Source organism: Micromys minutus (assembly GCF_963924665.1).
Source record: "Micromys minutus genome assembly, chromosome: 12".
Lineage (NCBI taxonomy): Eukaryota > Metazoa > Chordata > Mammalia > Rodentia > Muridae > Micromys > Micromys minutus.
This window is the reverse complement of record NC_137981.1, coordinates 38,137,618-38,151,505: the sequence shown is the minus strand read 5'-3', so window position 1 is coordinate 38,151,505 and position 13,888 is coordinate 38,137,618. Positions and strand designations below refer to the sequence as shown.

At 43.1% G+C, this 13,888-nt stretch overlaps 1 protein-coding gene across 1 annotated transcript in view; it reads right to left on the bottom strand.

Moving 5' to 3' along the window:
* The window catches only part of GNG2 (G protein subunit gamma 2), a 91,001-nt gene that overhangs the window by 2,833 nt on the left and 74,280 nt on the right, over positions 1-13,888 (bottom strand). The window contains exon 3 of the mRNA XM_080926878.1: positions 10,771-10,886. Within this exon, the coding sequence (XP_080783004.1) occupies positions 10,771-10,857 (87 nt within the window). The 5' untranslated portion in view covers positions 10,858-10,886. The remainder of the gene's footprint in view (positions 1-10,770; positions 10,887-13,888) is intronic.

Genomic DNA, 13,888 nt, shown 5'->3' with positions numbered 1-13,888 from the left:
GAAATTTGATGTTTGAAATGAAGGTGTCAGTAGGGTTGGTCCCAACCCTCTGAGCGAGAATCTGCTCCATGACACTCAGCACCTAGTGGTTGGTGATGACCTTCAGTGTTCCATGCCTCGAACACAGAGCACCCCAATGTTGACCCTTTACATGGCATTCATCTCTTTGGTGTTCAGATACGACGGTCATTGTGTTAGGGTCTGCCCTACTAAGTGTGACCTTATACTAACTTGCTTCCCCCTTATTATGAAACAAAGTCACATTCTGACATGAATGTTAGACATGTTCCATTGAGCATCTTTTTCTTTCTATCTCTGTGACAAAGCACCCGTGAAAATCATCATCTGCCTTCTGTAGATGAAATCCTGAGGACCGGCAGATTCCTGTTCACAGGCAGGCAGGAAAGCGTGTTGTAGAAGAACTCGGATGCTGATGTTTGGCCATTAGGCTGCGGCTGCCTGCCTGCAAACTGCTCAAATGCCCAGCTGGTTCCGAAGATGGAAACTAATTCTTTATGCATCTTTCCTAAACTTGATGATGACGAAATGAAAGGAAATAGACTGTTCTAGCCATTGAGGGCAAACGTCAGACTTTGACGAGAAATCGCAACCATTTTTTTTTTCTATGACTTTTACTTATTTGAACAATAGGCGTGAATGTGAAACAGGGGCATAACTGCTAAGCACTGGAGATGGTAAAACAGCAAAATTAACCCACATTTCTTAGGAAGAGATCCGGCACCGTCCACACCTATTCATCTACGATGCTCACACACAAACACACGGCATGAAATTCCTAAAGCATTCTTTACTTGAGATTTCATTTCCATGTTACATGTGTGAGTGTCTGTGTGCATGTCTGTGCACCCCGTGTGTGCAGTGCTCCAGGAGGTGAGAGGAGGGCACCGCATCCTCTGGGAGCTGCCACATGGGTGCTGGGAACCCAACCCTGGTCTTCTGGAAGAGCAGCTAGTGCTCTTAGCCATCAAATCAGCTCTCTAATCCTCAAAGTGCTTTTTATTACACAGAAAATATATTCCTCACAAAATTACAGTCTCTTATGGAGGACGACCCAACACAACATCAGCATCTCGCTAACCGCTGCAATCGTTGCTGGTATCTGTGTCCAAATCGTGTAAACTACTTCACGCAGGAGCCGTAGTTAATCTGTAGACTAGTAGTAGGAGTCTGTAAGTTATTAATACCCCCATGCTTTGTTCAGCTGTTTGTTGAGACAGGATCTTCCTGAGCTGCCCCGGCCCCTGCTACGTAGCTCAGGCTGGTGTGAAACTCTGGATCCTCCTATCTCTTAGGCACTGGGATTCTAGATGTGTGCCATGACGCCCATCACTGTCCTCAAAGTGGGCGTGTGGATTCTAGGTTTCACTGAGCAAGTGCTTGGCTTAGGTATCAGCCCAGAAGCAGCCAAATGTGAATGTTCATGTTTCCAACTTAATCTCTACATAGACTGTCACACATGTCCCTTACCTTACAGTAAATTATGTGATGTTCTGCCTAGACCTCACGCTTTGGGGTTATACTTTATAACACTTTGCACACAAGTTCTTTTATATTCACAGGCCTGGTTGTTCCATAAATATTCTCTCTGAACCTTAGTACAGTCCAAAAATAGCCTACACTTAGATCCCTTGCCGTCATCCCCATTCAGCTCCATAGTTTGAAGCTCTATCCTTTCCGGGACAACTGAAGTAACCGCTTAGATGAAAAGTGATTAGTTGGGATCACCAGTGGGCCCGAGGATAGAATTTAAAGAGTGGTCCATGAAGTTTGATGATAAAAATTGTTCCTTTATTTTCACTAACATCAAATGGAAATTCATCATCTCTTTTCATGAGATGTGCAGGGGAGTAAGTCAGCCAATAGAACCAGATATTTGCAATCACATTACAGTCATCCTCATATCACAACATCTACACATTTTATAGTTCAGGGAGTGGTATTAGGCACTGTAAATAAAGGAACATATCTATAACCGTAGTATATACTATATAGGTTTTTGAAAACATTTTTTAGAGCCATGCTCTTATCTGAAGTGTCTTATAAACATATTCTGATACACTGCACTTCAATGTAAGTAGTTTCCTTTGTAATTTAAAGGCATCATTCTGAGACAGGGACCGAAATCTTCAGCAGACAGCCAGTTGGGTCAAGGACACCAAATGTGAAAGGAAGCTGGATGACCCCTTGCTTTTGAAATGGTCACAGGTGCTGTCACCTGTACTGTGACTATAACAGCAGTTTAAACTTCCAGATTGACTTATGTAACTCCTCATTTGAAACCATCAGTTCTTGCCCACTGTACCTTGAGGAAATAAAACCATAATATATTAAGCTGTAGGCCCTGAATGTTCAGAACTCGCTCCTCTCCAATTTCATGTCCCCATATCTTTCCCTTTTAATTTTGAAAGTCCCAGAGTCCTCTTTGCCTTATAGTTTTGTACATAAGATTCTAAAGAACATCTTTCCACACACCCTCTTCAGTTGGCCTCATGTTTTTCTTCCAGAAATCAACAGAAACCTGACTCCTGATAGGGCACTCATTGATCCCTTCCTCCAAACTGGCTTTCTTTATCCTTTTCTGTCCAAGTGGGGCACTTTTCTCAGCACAGAAGCCACACCCCTCCCTGGCATGATTATCCTTCTGAGACTGATTTTGGTTGTTTAATATTTTCTAACCCTTCAAGAACTATGCTGTGCCAGGGCAGGAACCTATCGGTCTAACTCGTCACTGTGTTATCAGTATGTTATCAGTGCTGATGTGTGGAAGAGGCTCAGGCAAGTGCTAAAGGAGTTCTCAAATGCAACCTTAATGAGCAGATATTTCATTCAACTGACAGTGGTGCATTCTTACAAACTCCCCTGAGGCAACAAGAGGGCATTGCATTATTTGGAACTAGAGTTACAGGCAACTTCACAGTGTCTCGTGTTCATGAAATAGTGCCAATAGCAAATAAGCAAGAAAAGGGTTTTTAGTTTAGGGAAGAGATAAACTAATTGGAACAAAGAGACTTATGACTGGTATGGTCCATAGAGTTAGTGGATAGGGATGCTGCCAAAAAAGCTATTATAAATATTCTATATATGATCAAGAACACAAGAGAAAGAAAAATATGATCAAGAAAGACACGAAGGATGTGGAAGACATCTGTGGAGAAGGGGAGGCGTGGAGTGGAACCTCGGCTCCCTACAGGGAGGAGTCAGACAAGGATGAAGGGAGATGGTGTCTCATTGCCAGTAAAGGGAGTTATAATTGTGGAAATTAAAAAAACAAAACAAAATAAAACAAAACAAAAAAATGATACTGAACCCCATGGTATAGAATAGGACTTGGTGGTTTAGGTATAAATGCATGGTTATAAACTCACACACATACAGACAAAGAGAAAAAAAAACAGACTCAAAGTGTGTGTGAATATATGTGCATGTTTGTATGTGAACACATACATTCATTTTATAGCTTTGTCCAGGGAGAGGACCTGGGAGCAACAATCATATTGCACATCCAGATCTTGGTTCTTAAGTACCATTCTCTAAGGAACCAGGGCTGAGAAAGAAATGAGAAGAACCTGCTTTTGCTCCAAACTAGGCAAATGCTCAAAGGAATGAGGGAGTCACACCCAAAGGACACAGCAACCAGCCTTTAGCTTGTGCTAATTTAAGAGCAAAATAATAGATTACAGGAGCTGGGGAGATAAATGGTTGAGTGGTTAAAACATGGCTGTTTTTCCTGCGGACCTGGGTTCAATTCCCAGACCCCACTTCGCTCCTTATAGGGGATCTGTGTCCTCTCTCCCCTCCTTGAGTGCCAGGCACACACATGGTGTACAGAAATACACGCAGGCAAAATACATGTACATGTAAAATAAAGTAATAAATTAATAAGGATTATAAACCATTGATTAATGGGTATATCCCGAGACCACAGCAACATAATTAAACACACTAAAATCAAACAAAAACAAAACAACAAAAAAACCAGGATGTTTTATGAGGAAGAAACAAGCTATACAGTCTTGAGCTACTTCTCCCAAGTTCCAAGATACTAAAGAACTACAAAGGAAAAAAAATGACTCCTCATGGAGAAACCATGAGGATGCCACCTTAGATAGCAATCAAAGTTAATGTCACTAGTGACAACTCAAAATCAAGTGTCACTGGGGGGTGGGAAGGGCAACAAAGAAACACTCTGTATGGCCAAGGTTTTCTAAGTGGAGTTCAATCAGACCAAAATATCAGATAAGGGAGACAGCAAAATAGTTCAGTGGGTAAATGTCCTTGTCACCAAGCCTCACAACCTGAGTTTGATTCCCCAGGGCCCACGCAGTGAAAGGAAAGAAATGTCAGACAAGCCCAGACTTGCATAAAATAAGTGGACCACAATCTTAAAAATGTGTTAAGGTCACAAGAGTAGCTGTGTCACATAGGACAGCTAAGTGCAAGACAGGATTTTCAGCCAGGTCCTTTTGCTAAAGAAATTATTGTTGGGGTAATTTTTAATATTTAGATAGAGGTCTCAAGAATGGAAATGTGTGTCACTATTGACTCTGACCATTATATTACGATCATGGAGAGGAATGTCCTTAGTAGTAGGAAGTAGACATTAACGCATCTGTAGGTGGTAAGCCCTTTTCTTAACTTATTCCAAATAGTAGGAAAATAAAAGCCCTTCACACTATACTTGTGACTTGTCAACTGAGATGTCTCTAGGACAAAAAAATAACTTTACAGAAGAAAGAATGTCATCACTTTTTAAAACGAATTTATGGATATGTGTGTATGCCACATGAGTGTGGATACCCAAAAGGGCCAAAAGAAGGTGTCAAATTCCAAGAGCTGGAGTCACAGGTAGTTGTGGGTTGCCTGACATGGGTGCTGGGAACCGAACTCTGATCCTCTATAAGAGCAACACGCATTCTTAGTTGCAAAGGCTAAGGCTCCTCTTTAGCTCCTCCTTTGTTTGATTAATGGGTTTCTTATTGGTCTGGAGCTCTCTGATTAGCTAGGGTGGCTGACCAGGAAATTCCAGGGGCCTTCTCCTCTCCTCCATACTAAAATTACAAGAGCACACTGTCACACCTGGGCTGAGGCTCAAACTCAGATCCCCCCTCTCTGTCTGTCTGTCTGTCTGTCTCTCCGTCCCTCCCTCCCTCCCTCTCCACCCCTTCCTCTCTCTCTCTAGCCCAGGAGTTTGCTTCCTACAAGTAACCTCATCAAACTCAAACCAGGGAGTGAGGAGAGGGAGATTCTAGACAGCCCCAATAATGGCCACCGGACCACAACTATCAGCTCTGAAAATACAAAACAAAACAAAACAAAACATCAGCAATAAAATCTATTCCAGGCAGACATGCCTTGATATCTCTGAGAAGTTGCTAAAGAGGTAGCTGCTATGAAGATAGAAGGCAGACCTCCTGTCAAACCGAAATGAAACGAAGAGCTACAGTTCCATCTTCATTAGATCCTGAAATTGAGGTCCACCTTCAAATTGGCGTCTCAGAACACACACAAGCCATCGGGCAAAGAAATACACCCTGACAGGCTGTCACTGCCTCTGCCCATGGGAAGTTGCCTGGGAACTGAAGATTGTCAGTCATGATGTCATCTCCTCAGCTGGTTTGCCTGCATCAATGCCACCCAGGGCTGCCTCAGTCTTTAGTGTAGTTTATATTACAAGCTTACATCGCCAGGCTTAGCTGAACAGTCTTTTCTTTTTTTCTTCTTCTTTCTTTCTTTCTTTCTTTCTTTCTTTCTTTCTTTCTTTCTTCCTTCCTTCCTTCCTTCCTTCCTTCCTTTTTTTGAGTAAAACAGACTCAAACTGGACTATTTCAAAATTTAATTTCTCAGGGATTTGAAACTTCTGAACTTTTGTTTGTACAAATTGAGAATCTCAAATTCTTAGACCACTCTGTTTTAAATTTTTAATAAATAAATGGAATGTGTGTGTGTGTGTGTGTGTGTGTGTGTGTGTGTGTGTGTGCGTGTGCGCATGTGAAACACAAATGGCAAGAGAAGCAAGGGCTCATCATGGAGGACCCATGGTTTCTAGTGGCTCCCAGTTGTCCCTTCAGTTGGTGACCCTTCAACTATATTCCTGCCCCTACATTCTAAGACACCTCGAGTCTTCTATAATTAATCTCCTCTTTCTGCTTAAGTTAGCTTGCTTTGGGTTCTGTTTGATACCCAAAGAGTCCTAATATGGCAATAATAAGATAACTTCCTGAAAGCCTGCTGTTCCCCATGTCTGTACGTGTCCCTCACCTGTGCTCTAAGGAGCTTTCCCCACTCCACTATAGGCCTTTGAATATTCCCTGCGTTAGAAATCCAAGCATCACCATTCACAGTCCCTCTCTACACCTTTATGTTGAGTCCCTTGCTTCTACTCCCTGTCCTTGAAGGAAATGCTAACAAAGAAGTAGAGAACAGCTGGGAAGGTCGTTTATATATTCCTGGGCTTATGAAAAGATACGGGTTCCATTAGTATGAATGCCCCAGGACATATGATACAAAGGCTAAAACCAAGGAAGGTTTCAAAACAAAGTGTTATCCAGGTCCAATAGAGCATGCTGCTTTACTCTGGAGGCCACCTGAGGGATAAAAGCTATGGGACCGTTGGAAGCTCCCAGTGGCAGCTGTACCCTAAATCCTCTTAAGGGTCCTTCTCAGGTCGCTTAGCTACAGCTGTTCTTCCAGATACACATAAAGCTATTATTTGATGAGATTACTGCTGTAACTGGAAAACCACAAGCCTTAGCATCATCCAATAAGTCCCCTCTTAGCTAGGCAGTGGCAGCACACACAGGCAAACTTCTATGAGTTCAAGGTCAGCCTGGTCTACAGAGCATGTTCCAGGACAGTCAAGGCTACACAGAGAAACCCTTCTAGCAAAATGAAAGTCCCCTCGTGCTGCCTAGAAAATAAGTGGAGCAGTTAGAAATCTTGAAGGCTCCCGGAATGTGGATAACCAGCTAGCTGAGAACGGTGTCAATATATCTCAGTGTTACCCAACAGTGAAACTAAAAATAATTTGTCATTTCGCCACAGCGTGCCTGCCTGGCTGTGTGGGACAGAACAAACGGCAGAGTACAGGCTGCCTCTGTATTTCCATCAGCAGAAGGTCTGATGACATCACGAAGGACTCAGAGATGCAACTGTGAAGATCCCCTGGGTAGTGGCCATTTGGTGCATGGGGGTAGAGCACATGAAAGGGTTAACCCAGTGAACCATGCACCAAGTGGCATGTGCTCTCCCCCATACCCCCATCTCTCAGAAGCTATTTATTTATGTCTCTTCAAAGGGCAATTGGGAGTTAGCTTTGACATCTTTGGTAACTATCCTTCCTGGGTATTTTTTTTTTTTTGCTTATTATGATAACAGGACATGTTCACATCTATATCACACATAACTGAGGGCAGATAATCCTATCTGTTCATTTCTATCTCGAAGACCTAACAAGTGCCAGCAACATAGAAAATCTCTTATTTGGTAGACAGAGAGATAAACAAATGGACAGATGAAAAAAGAACCCGGACATCACAGGGAAGGTCCAGGAAAGCTTCTTTGAGAACCTAATGATTGTTCCGAGTCCTCAGGGAGTCCGTGCTGTTCTCATTAGTAAAGCCAGAGGGGAAAGGGAGAGGTGGAGGATGGTCAAGGTACTTGAGCTTCCTTTCGAGGGAATCAAAGGTGCTTGATATGACCAATGTGGTCAAGGGGAAGGAGTTAAAGCTTTAGAGATGCGCAAGGTAACAACTCGGGTTCCATCAAAATTTGAGATTCATTGTTCAATGGATGGGAAGTTATGGAATAATAAAACTCTCTGTGGGAGAGGAACACAGTGAAAGTTTTCTCCTGGAAAGTTTTCTCGGCAGCCGTGTGACAGGTGACTGAGAGCTGACGGAAGCTGGTTGAAGTGGACTACAGGGACCAGGCAAGGAGTCACAGAAAGGATGGCCTGGTGGAAGGGGGCATTTCAGCATGCTCTCCTTCAGGACCAGTGTCCAGCAATTGTGAAAGAGTGAGTGGTGGAAGGTCTGCAGCAGAGCTTCGTAGAACAAAACCCGTTTCTCAGGACGATGATAGAGGATGGAAAGAAGAGAGAGAGGATGGAGGATAGGAAGTAGAGAGGAGGACGGGAAGGAGAGAGAGAGGAGGACAGGAAGGAGAGAGAGAGGAGGACAGGAAAGAGAGAGAGGAGGACAGGAAGGAGAGAGAGGGAAGGACAGGAAGGAGAGAGAAGGGAGGACAGGAAGGAGAGAGAGGGGAGGACAGGAAGGAGAGAGAGAGAGGAGGACGGGAAAGAGAGAGAGGAGGACAGGAAGGAGAGAGAGAGGAGAAAGGGAAGGAGAGAGAGGAGGACAGGAAGGAGAGAGAGAGGAGGAAGGGGAGAGAGAGGAGGAAAAGAAGGAGAGAGGAGGATGGGAAGGAGAGAGAGAGGAAGGATAAAAGGAAGTAGAGAGGAGCCTCGGTCCCTCATAAAGGAAATGAGTATCTCTCTCAGTCCCTGGGTCACCTCTCTTCTCCTAGCGGTTAAAATGACCACCAGTCTCTGCGGTTTATTTTTTCAATAAGGGAATGAAAAAAAAAAAAGAAGAAGAAGAAGAAGCAATGAAGAAGGAGCCAGAGAGGGACAGAGGAAGAAAACACAAGGGAAGGAGCTCTTTGTCTCATTCACAAGCAAGAAAAAAACAAACAAACAAATACACAAAAACTCCTTGGAAAACAGGAGCCTGAGTTTACATAGGAAAATGTCCTGAATATTTGCCCAGCAGATTCATTTTGTAAAAAGATGGAAGGTCATTATTTGAAGTTTTGTGGGCCGTGTGATCTCTGTTAACACCTCTATTCTATGGTTGGAGTGTGACTTGAGCTACCCACAAAATGTAAGTGAATGACTATACATATGTTCTGATAATAATTTCTGTATAAAGCCAGTGTGGGCTGGGTTTGGGGCCTGAGCCACGTTTTATTGCCTACTGCACTGTCCAGTGCATCCTACTGACTGATGCAGACTTTTTAAGGTGTAGAGGAAGAAAAAGTAGAAAAATGCTGTGGTCTTTAAAAAGGCACTTAAAATAATGTTCTATTTTTACTTTAGCACAATAAGATATGTTTCTGAGTTCCATTTCCTGAAGTGTTTGTGAGGAAGTAAAAGTGAGGTGACTGATAGAAATTTCCCTCTCCAGCAACCCAGCCTACAATAGCTGTCTACGGTGACAGTGGAATCAACTTCACATTCAAAATGTGCCAAAGGGTCTGAACAGAAACCTGGCCTTTATCTACATTAGCCTCAGTAAAGCTGATGGGTTAAGTCTGAGGCATGAAGGAAAACGTAGATTACTAACCTTTCTTAAACATCCACGTGCCTGACTTTGTAAGGGAGAACAAGATGACGCCGTGACTGTGTAGGTGAACAGGTACCATCCTCCATGTCTCCCAACCATACTTTTTGAAACAGGGTCTTTCACTGAACATAGACTTTGCTGTTTCTGTTAACTGGTAGGCTGGTGAGTCCCTGAGACCTGCCTGTTTTTGAGCATGGCCACATTTGGATGTTTTCTTTTTCCATCATTTATTTACAGTGCCCCCCTTACCATGTGTGTATGTATGTGGTGTGTGTGCATGTGGTGTATGTGTGTATGTGTGTATATGGGTGTGTGTAATGTGCACATAGTGTGTATGTGTGTGCAGTGTTGTGTGCATGTGTATGTGTGTATATGAGTATATGTATATGTGATAAGTGTGTGTTGTATGTGTGTAGTATGTGTGTATGTGAGTATGTGTACGTGGTAAGTGTGTGTGTGGTGTGTGCATATGTGTATATGTGGTATATGTGGTGTGTGTATATGTGTGTAATGTGTGTGTGGTGTGGTACATATGTGTATGTGGTAAGTGTGTGTGTGTGTGTGTGTGTGTGTGTGTGTGTGTATATACCACAGTGCCATGTAGAGCTCAGAGGGGGTCAGTTCTCTCCTTACTCTGTGGGTTCTGGAGCTTGAACTCAAAGTTTTGGGCTTGATATGGAACAACTTTGTCATCGAGACATCGTGCGGGCACCCAACTTTGACTCTCTGTGGGGGCGGCAGAGGTCCAAACTCAGCCCTGATGTATGAAGGAAGGTACTAACTCACTGAGAAGTCTACCAGGCCCCACGTGTGAAAAAAATCAGTAAGACATAAAGATAAAAAACTGTAGTGATGAACGAATAAAACAGATTAGACTCAAATCAGCCCTAAGTCTTAGATACTGAACGGGACAGAAAAAGTTAGAGCCCTAAATGAGAAGATCTCTATTGGGTCTGGGAGGTGGCTAGTGGATTGATGTCTCAAGTGCCCTCCCTTTCCCTTGGCTGGAACTCAGCCCAAGCCCATTTTTCTTTTTGCTGTGGTATTTGTTTGTTTATGGTTTTTTAAGACAGGGTTTTTTTCTGTGTAGCCCTGGCTAACCTGGAACTCACTCTGTAGACAAGGCTGGCCTCAAACTGAGAGACCCACCTGTCTCTGCCTCCAAGCATGGAGATTAAAGGTGTGGGCCACCACTGGCTGGCTTGTTTCTGATTTAACCATCATTTGATGTTGGGAAATCCCCAAGAAAGCAAAGACGCGTTAGAGAAATTAGTATCTGTGGAATTGTTAGATTTCCCCTCCTAGCCTTCCTGATATTACCCATCTCTATGGAAAACTAGTCAAATGGCAGTTGGCTGCAAGATATTTGTTCCTTAGTCAAGTTAGATGAGCTACAGATCATCCTCACCTTTATCCTGTCGATGTTGGCTTCCATCTTCAGCTGCTCTACCAGCTTCCTGGCTTGTGCTATGCTGGCGGTGTTGTTGCTGGCCATTGGAGAGCTGGATGGGGTCTTCAGACACTCTAGAAGACATGGAGGAAGACTGCATCAGAGAATTCACAAGCTGCCAGACACGCAGCTCTTCACAACTGGTGGATCTCAAAACAATGCTGGCCCGATTCTTTAGCCATTTATATCCCAGTCAACATCGTGTATAGCTAGTAGGCACTGATTTCTCATTTCTACCCTGTCTCAAAGAGTTCACCTAGTCAGGCAGAGTAAAATGCACTGATGTATACATACACCATATACATATATATGATTTTAAATCACTTTAATTTCATTTGTAAATGTCCTAGAAGTGGTAGGGGTCTGGTATATACCATCACTGTGTGGCTGCTGTGGGTTGGGCAAAGTATCCTTAGAGAGTGAGAGGGAAAGTTGAGCAGCGCGATCAAGAGCAAATTTGGTTTTGCTTCAGGTCTCACAGTATTTCCAACATTCTCACAGAATCAAGCTCCACTCTGCTGTTTGGCTGTGATCACCTCAAACTGCTTACCGCAGGGACACCAAACTGGGACAGCAGAGGTGGCGGTGAATATGGCGGTTGGCTTTCCAATGCCACTTCACTGCACATCGTGAAGAGCTGTCCTTAAATAATCTGATCTGTGCGTGTCTTGGAGTTCCCAGCTCTTTGCTCACAGTTATTTTTCTTAGTCCTTTGGGGACACATCCACAGTGTCCAGGAAAGATAGAACCATGTCTCAAGTGCTAAAAGTGTACCCTTGAAAGTGTAGATCAAGAGACAGTGTCTCTGCTGGAGCTAGGCCTCCTCCTGTGGCATGTGCCTTCTTCCAAACCTATCCTAAGCTTTATTTCTCTTCTAATTCTTTCTTGGTTTACCAGATCATCTTACTATATTCTTACTGTTCTTTCTAAAAATCATTCTTTCATGTCTGGTGATGTCCTCCCTCAGCTCTTGATTGGGTCTTGCTCCTCATCAAGGTTCCATGCTATCCTTTAAAGCTGCCCCTGGAGGTTACTGACGTTTGCTAGAATAGCGGTATCTAAGAGCTTTAATTTATCTACAGTGCCAGACCCAGGAAATGAAACAGGTTACATGGCATAGGTCAGCACTGGTCCATTCTTTTCTGGGTCCATTATATTAAAAGCTAAAATGCTGGCTCACTTTGGGAAATGTTTTTATGTAGGAATGGAAGAGGACTAGGTTGTTCTAAAAAATGAACAAGGGCACATATCCCAAGGGATAAAGAATAACACATAGTAAGTCATAGACAATTCTACCCACCACTTAAAAGAAAGACTATAAATGATCTCTTTAGTATTAAGAGCAAAAGTCCATAAATTATGCCTTTGGTATTTTTCCATGCATAATTCTTCAACATAAAAGAGGACATTTTGTATAATTCCCTGTCAAGTTCCTTCTGAGAATGAATGCTGAAAACAGGCCACTCAACATTTGCAGTGTAAACGGGAAGACAATTAACTGTTCCCTTTGTTTCAAAGGGTTTTGAGACAACACAGTGAGGGAGAAATTGAAGCTATGTCTGAAGCAACAAGGAGCTCCAAAGTACTGTCAGACACTTGAAGACAGAGTGAGAGAGAAATTCGTGTCAAAAAAAAAAAAAAAAAAAAAAAAAAAGGCTGGGCTTGAGGAATGGGTAAATGAAACTTGCTACCAAGCATGACAACCGAGGTTCAATCCTCTGAAGGCCCACATGGTGGAAGAAGAGAAATGGTCCCATCCATTTGTCCTCAGACTTCTACATGTGTGTCTGGCACACACACACACACATGGAATAAAAGATTATGATTTCATCAGCATGGTTAAGATCCTCTATACCCAAAGTTTTTTTTCTGGATTCTGTGCTTGTGTGGCAAGCACTTAGCCATTTCTCAAGCCTACGTTCTTTCTGTTTCAGAGATTACAGGAACCCTGGACCTTAGCTGGGTATTGCTGCTGAATAATCCATTTCCTAGCCTCCTTTGAAACTCGATATGATTATCCAAGCCTTGGCTAATGAGACACAGCAGTGACGTCCTTGAGAAGGAGTTATGACCCCCACCCCACTGTCATTTCTCTCCTGGTTCTGGTCATCTTGAATATTCCAGAATGAGTAGGAGGAATCTGCATTTTTCTTCTTTTTTTGAAAGTTTTAGGACTGTACCCTTTCTTTAAAAAATAAATTCATTATAAAAGAATCCAATGTGTCTGCTTGTATGTGTATGCATGGAGATGGAAGAAGAATCATAACACCCTAGAACTGAAGTTGCAGGCAGTTGTGTTTCACCTGAGTTTGGCCTGGGGATCCAAGTCCTCTGGAAAGACAGCAAATCCTCTTAACTTCTGAGCCATCTCTCTGGGCCAGGGTAAAGACAGCCTGTTAGCTGTGGACTGGCTACTTTTGTGTGATAAAGAAGTTAGGCTTGTCTTGATGACAGCAGTTATTAAGAGTGTCCCAGTTGCTGGCTGCCAAATCTGCAATTTATTAAATATTCCACCTTGGTTTTTTTTGGATCCTATGGAAGTCTGCATCTTGGTTTTTCTTGCTCTAGGGGGGACAGATTTAGAGTGTGCAGTTTCACTGCAGTAGTAGATCATGCACGTTCATCCAGCTACCAAGACGGCAGAAATTATCTTGCACGTCTGGACAGTAGAGGCATGAATGGGTCTCACTAGGCTCAAAACTAGGTGTGAAGAGGGGAGGCAGGGCTCCTTCTGGAGGGTTCTGGTGTAAGGAAGAACTCATTTATGGTTTTTCATGTCTTCCAGGGGATTCTTTATGGCTGGAGAAGGTGAGCTGATTCCTTCTCAGATCGCTGCCTTGACTTTCCAGGAAGCCGTATCTTCCCTTGATTCTAACTCCTATTCTGTCTACCTCTGCAAGGATCCTTGTAATTCCAATGTGACTTCCTGCTCACCCCAGGTATTCTCTCTAGGTCATATGATCAAGAGCCTTAATTTCATCTGCAACCTGAAGTTGCCTTTGCTGTGCATTCTCAGGTTATGGGAAGTTGAGAATAACCAGCTACTTTCTAATTGGATATAAGGCCGACACTCCAT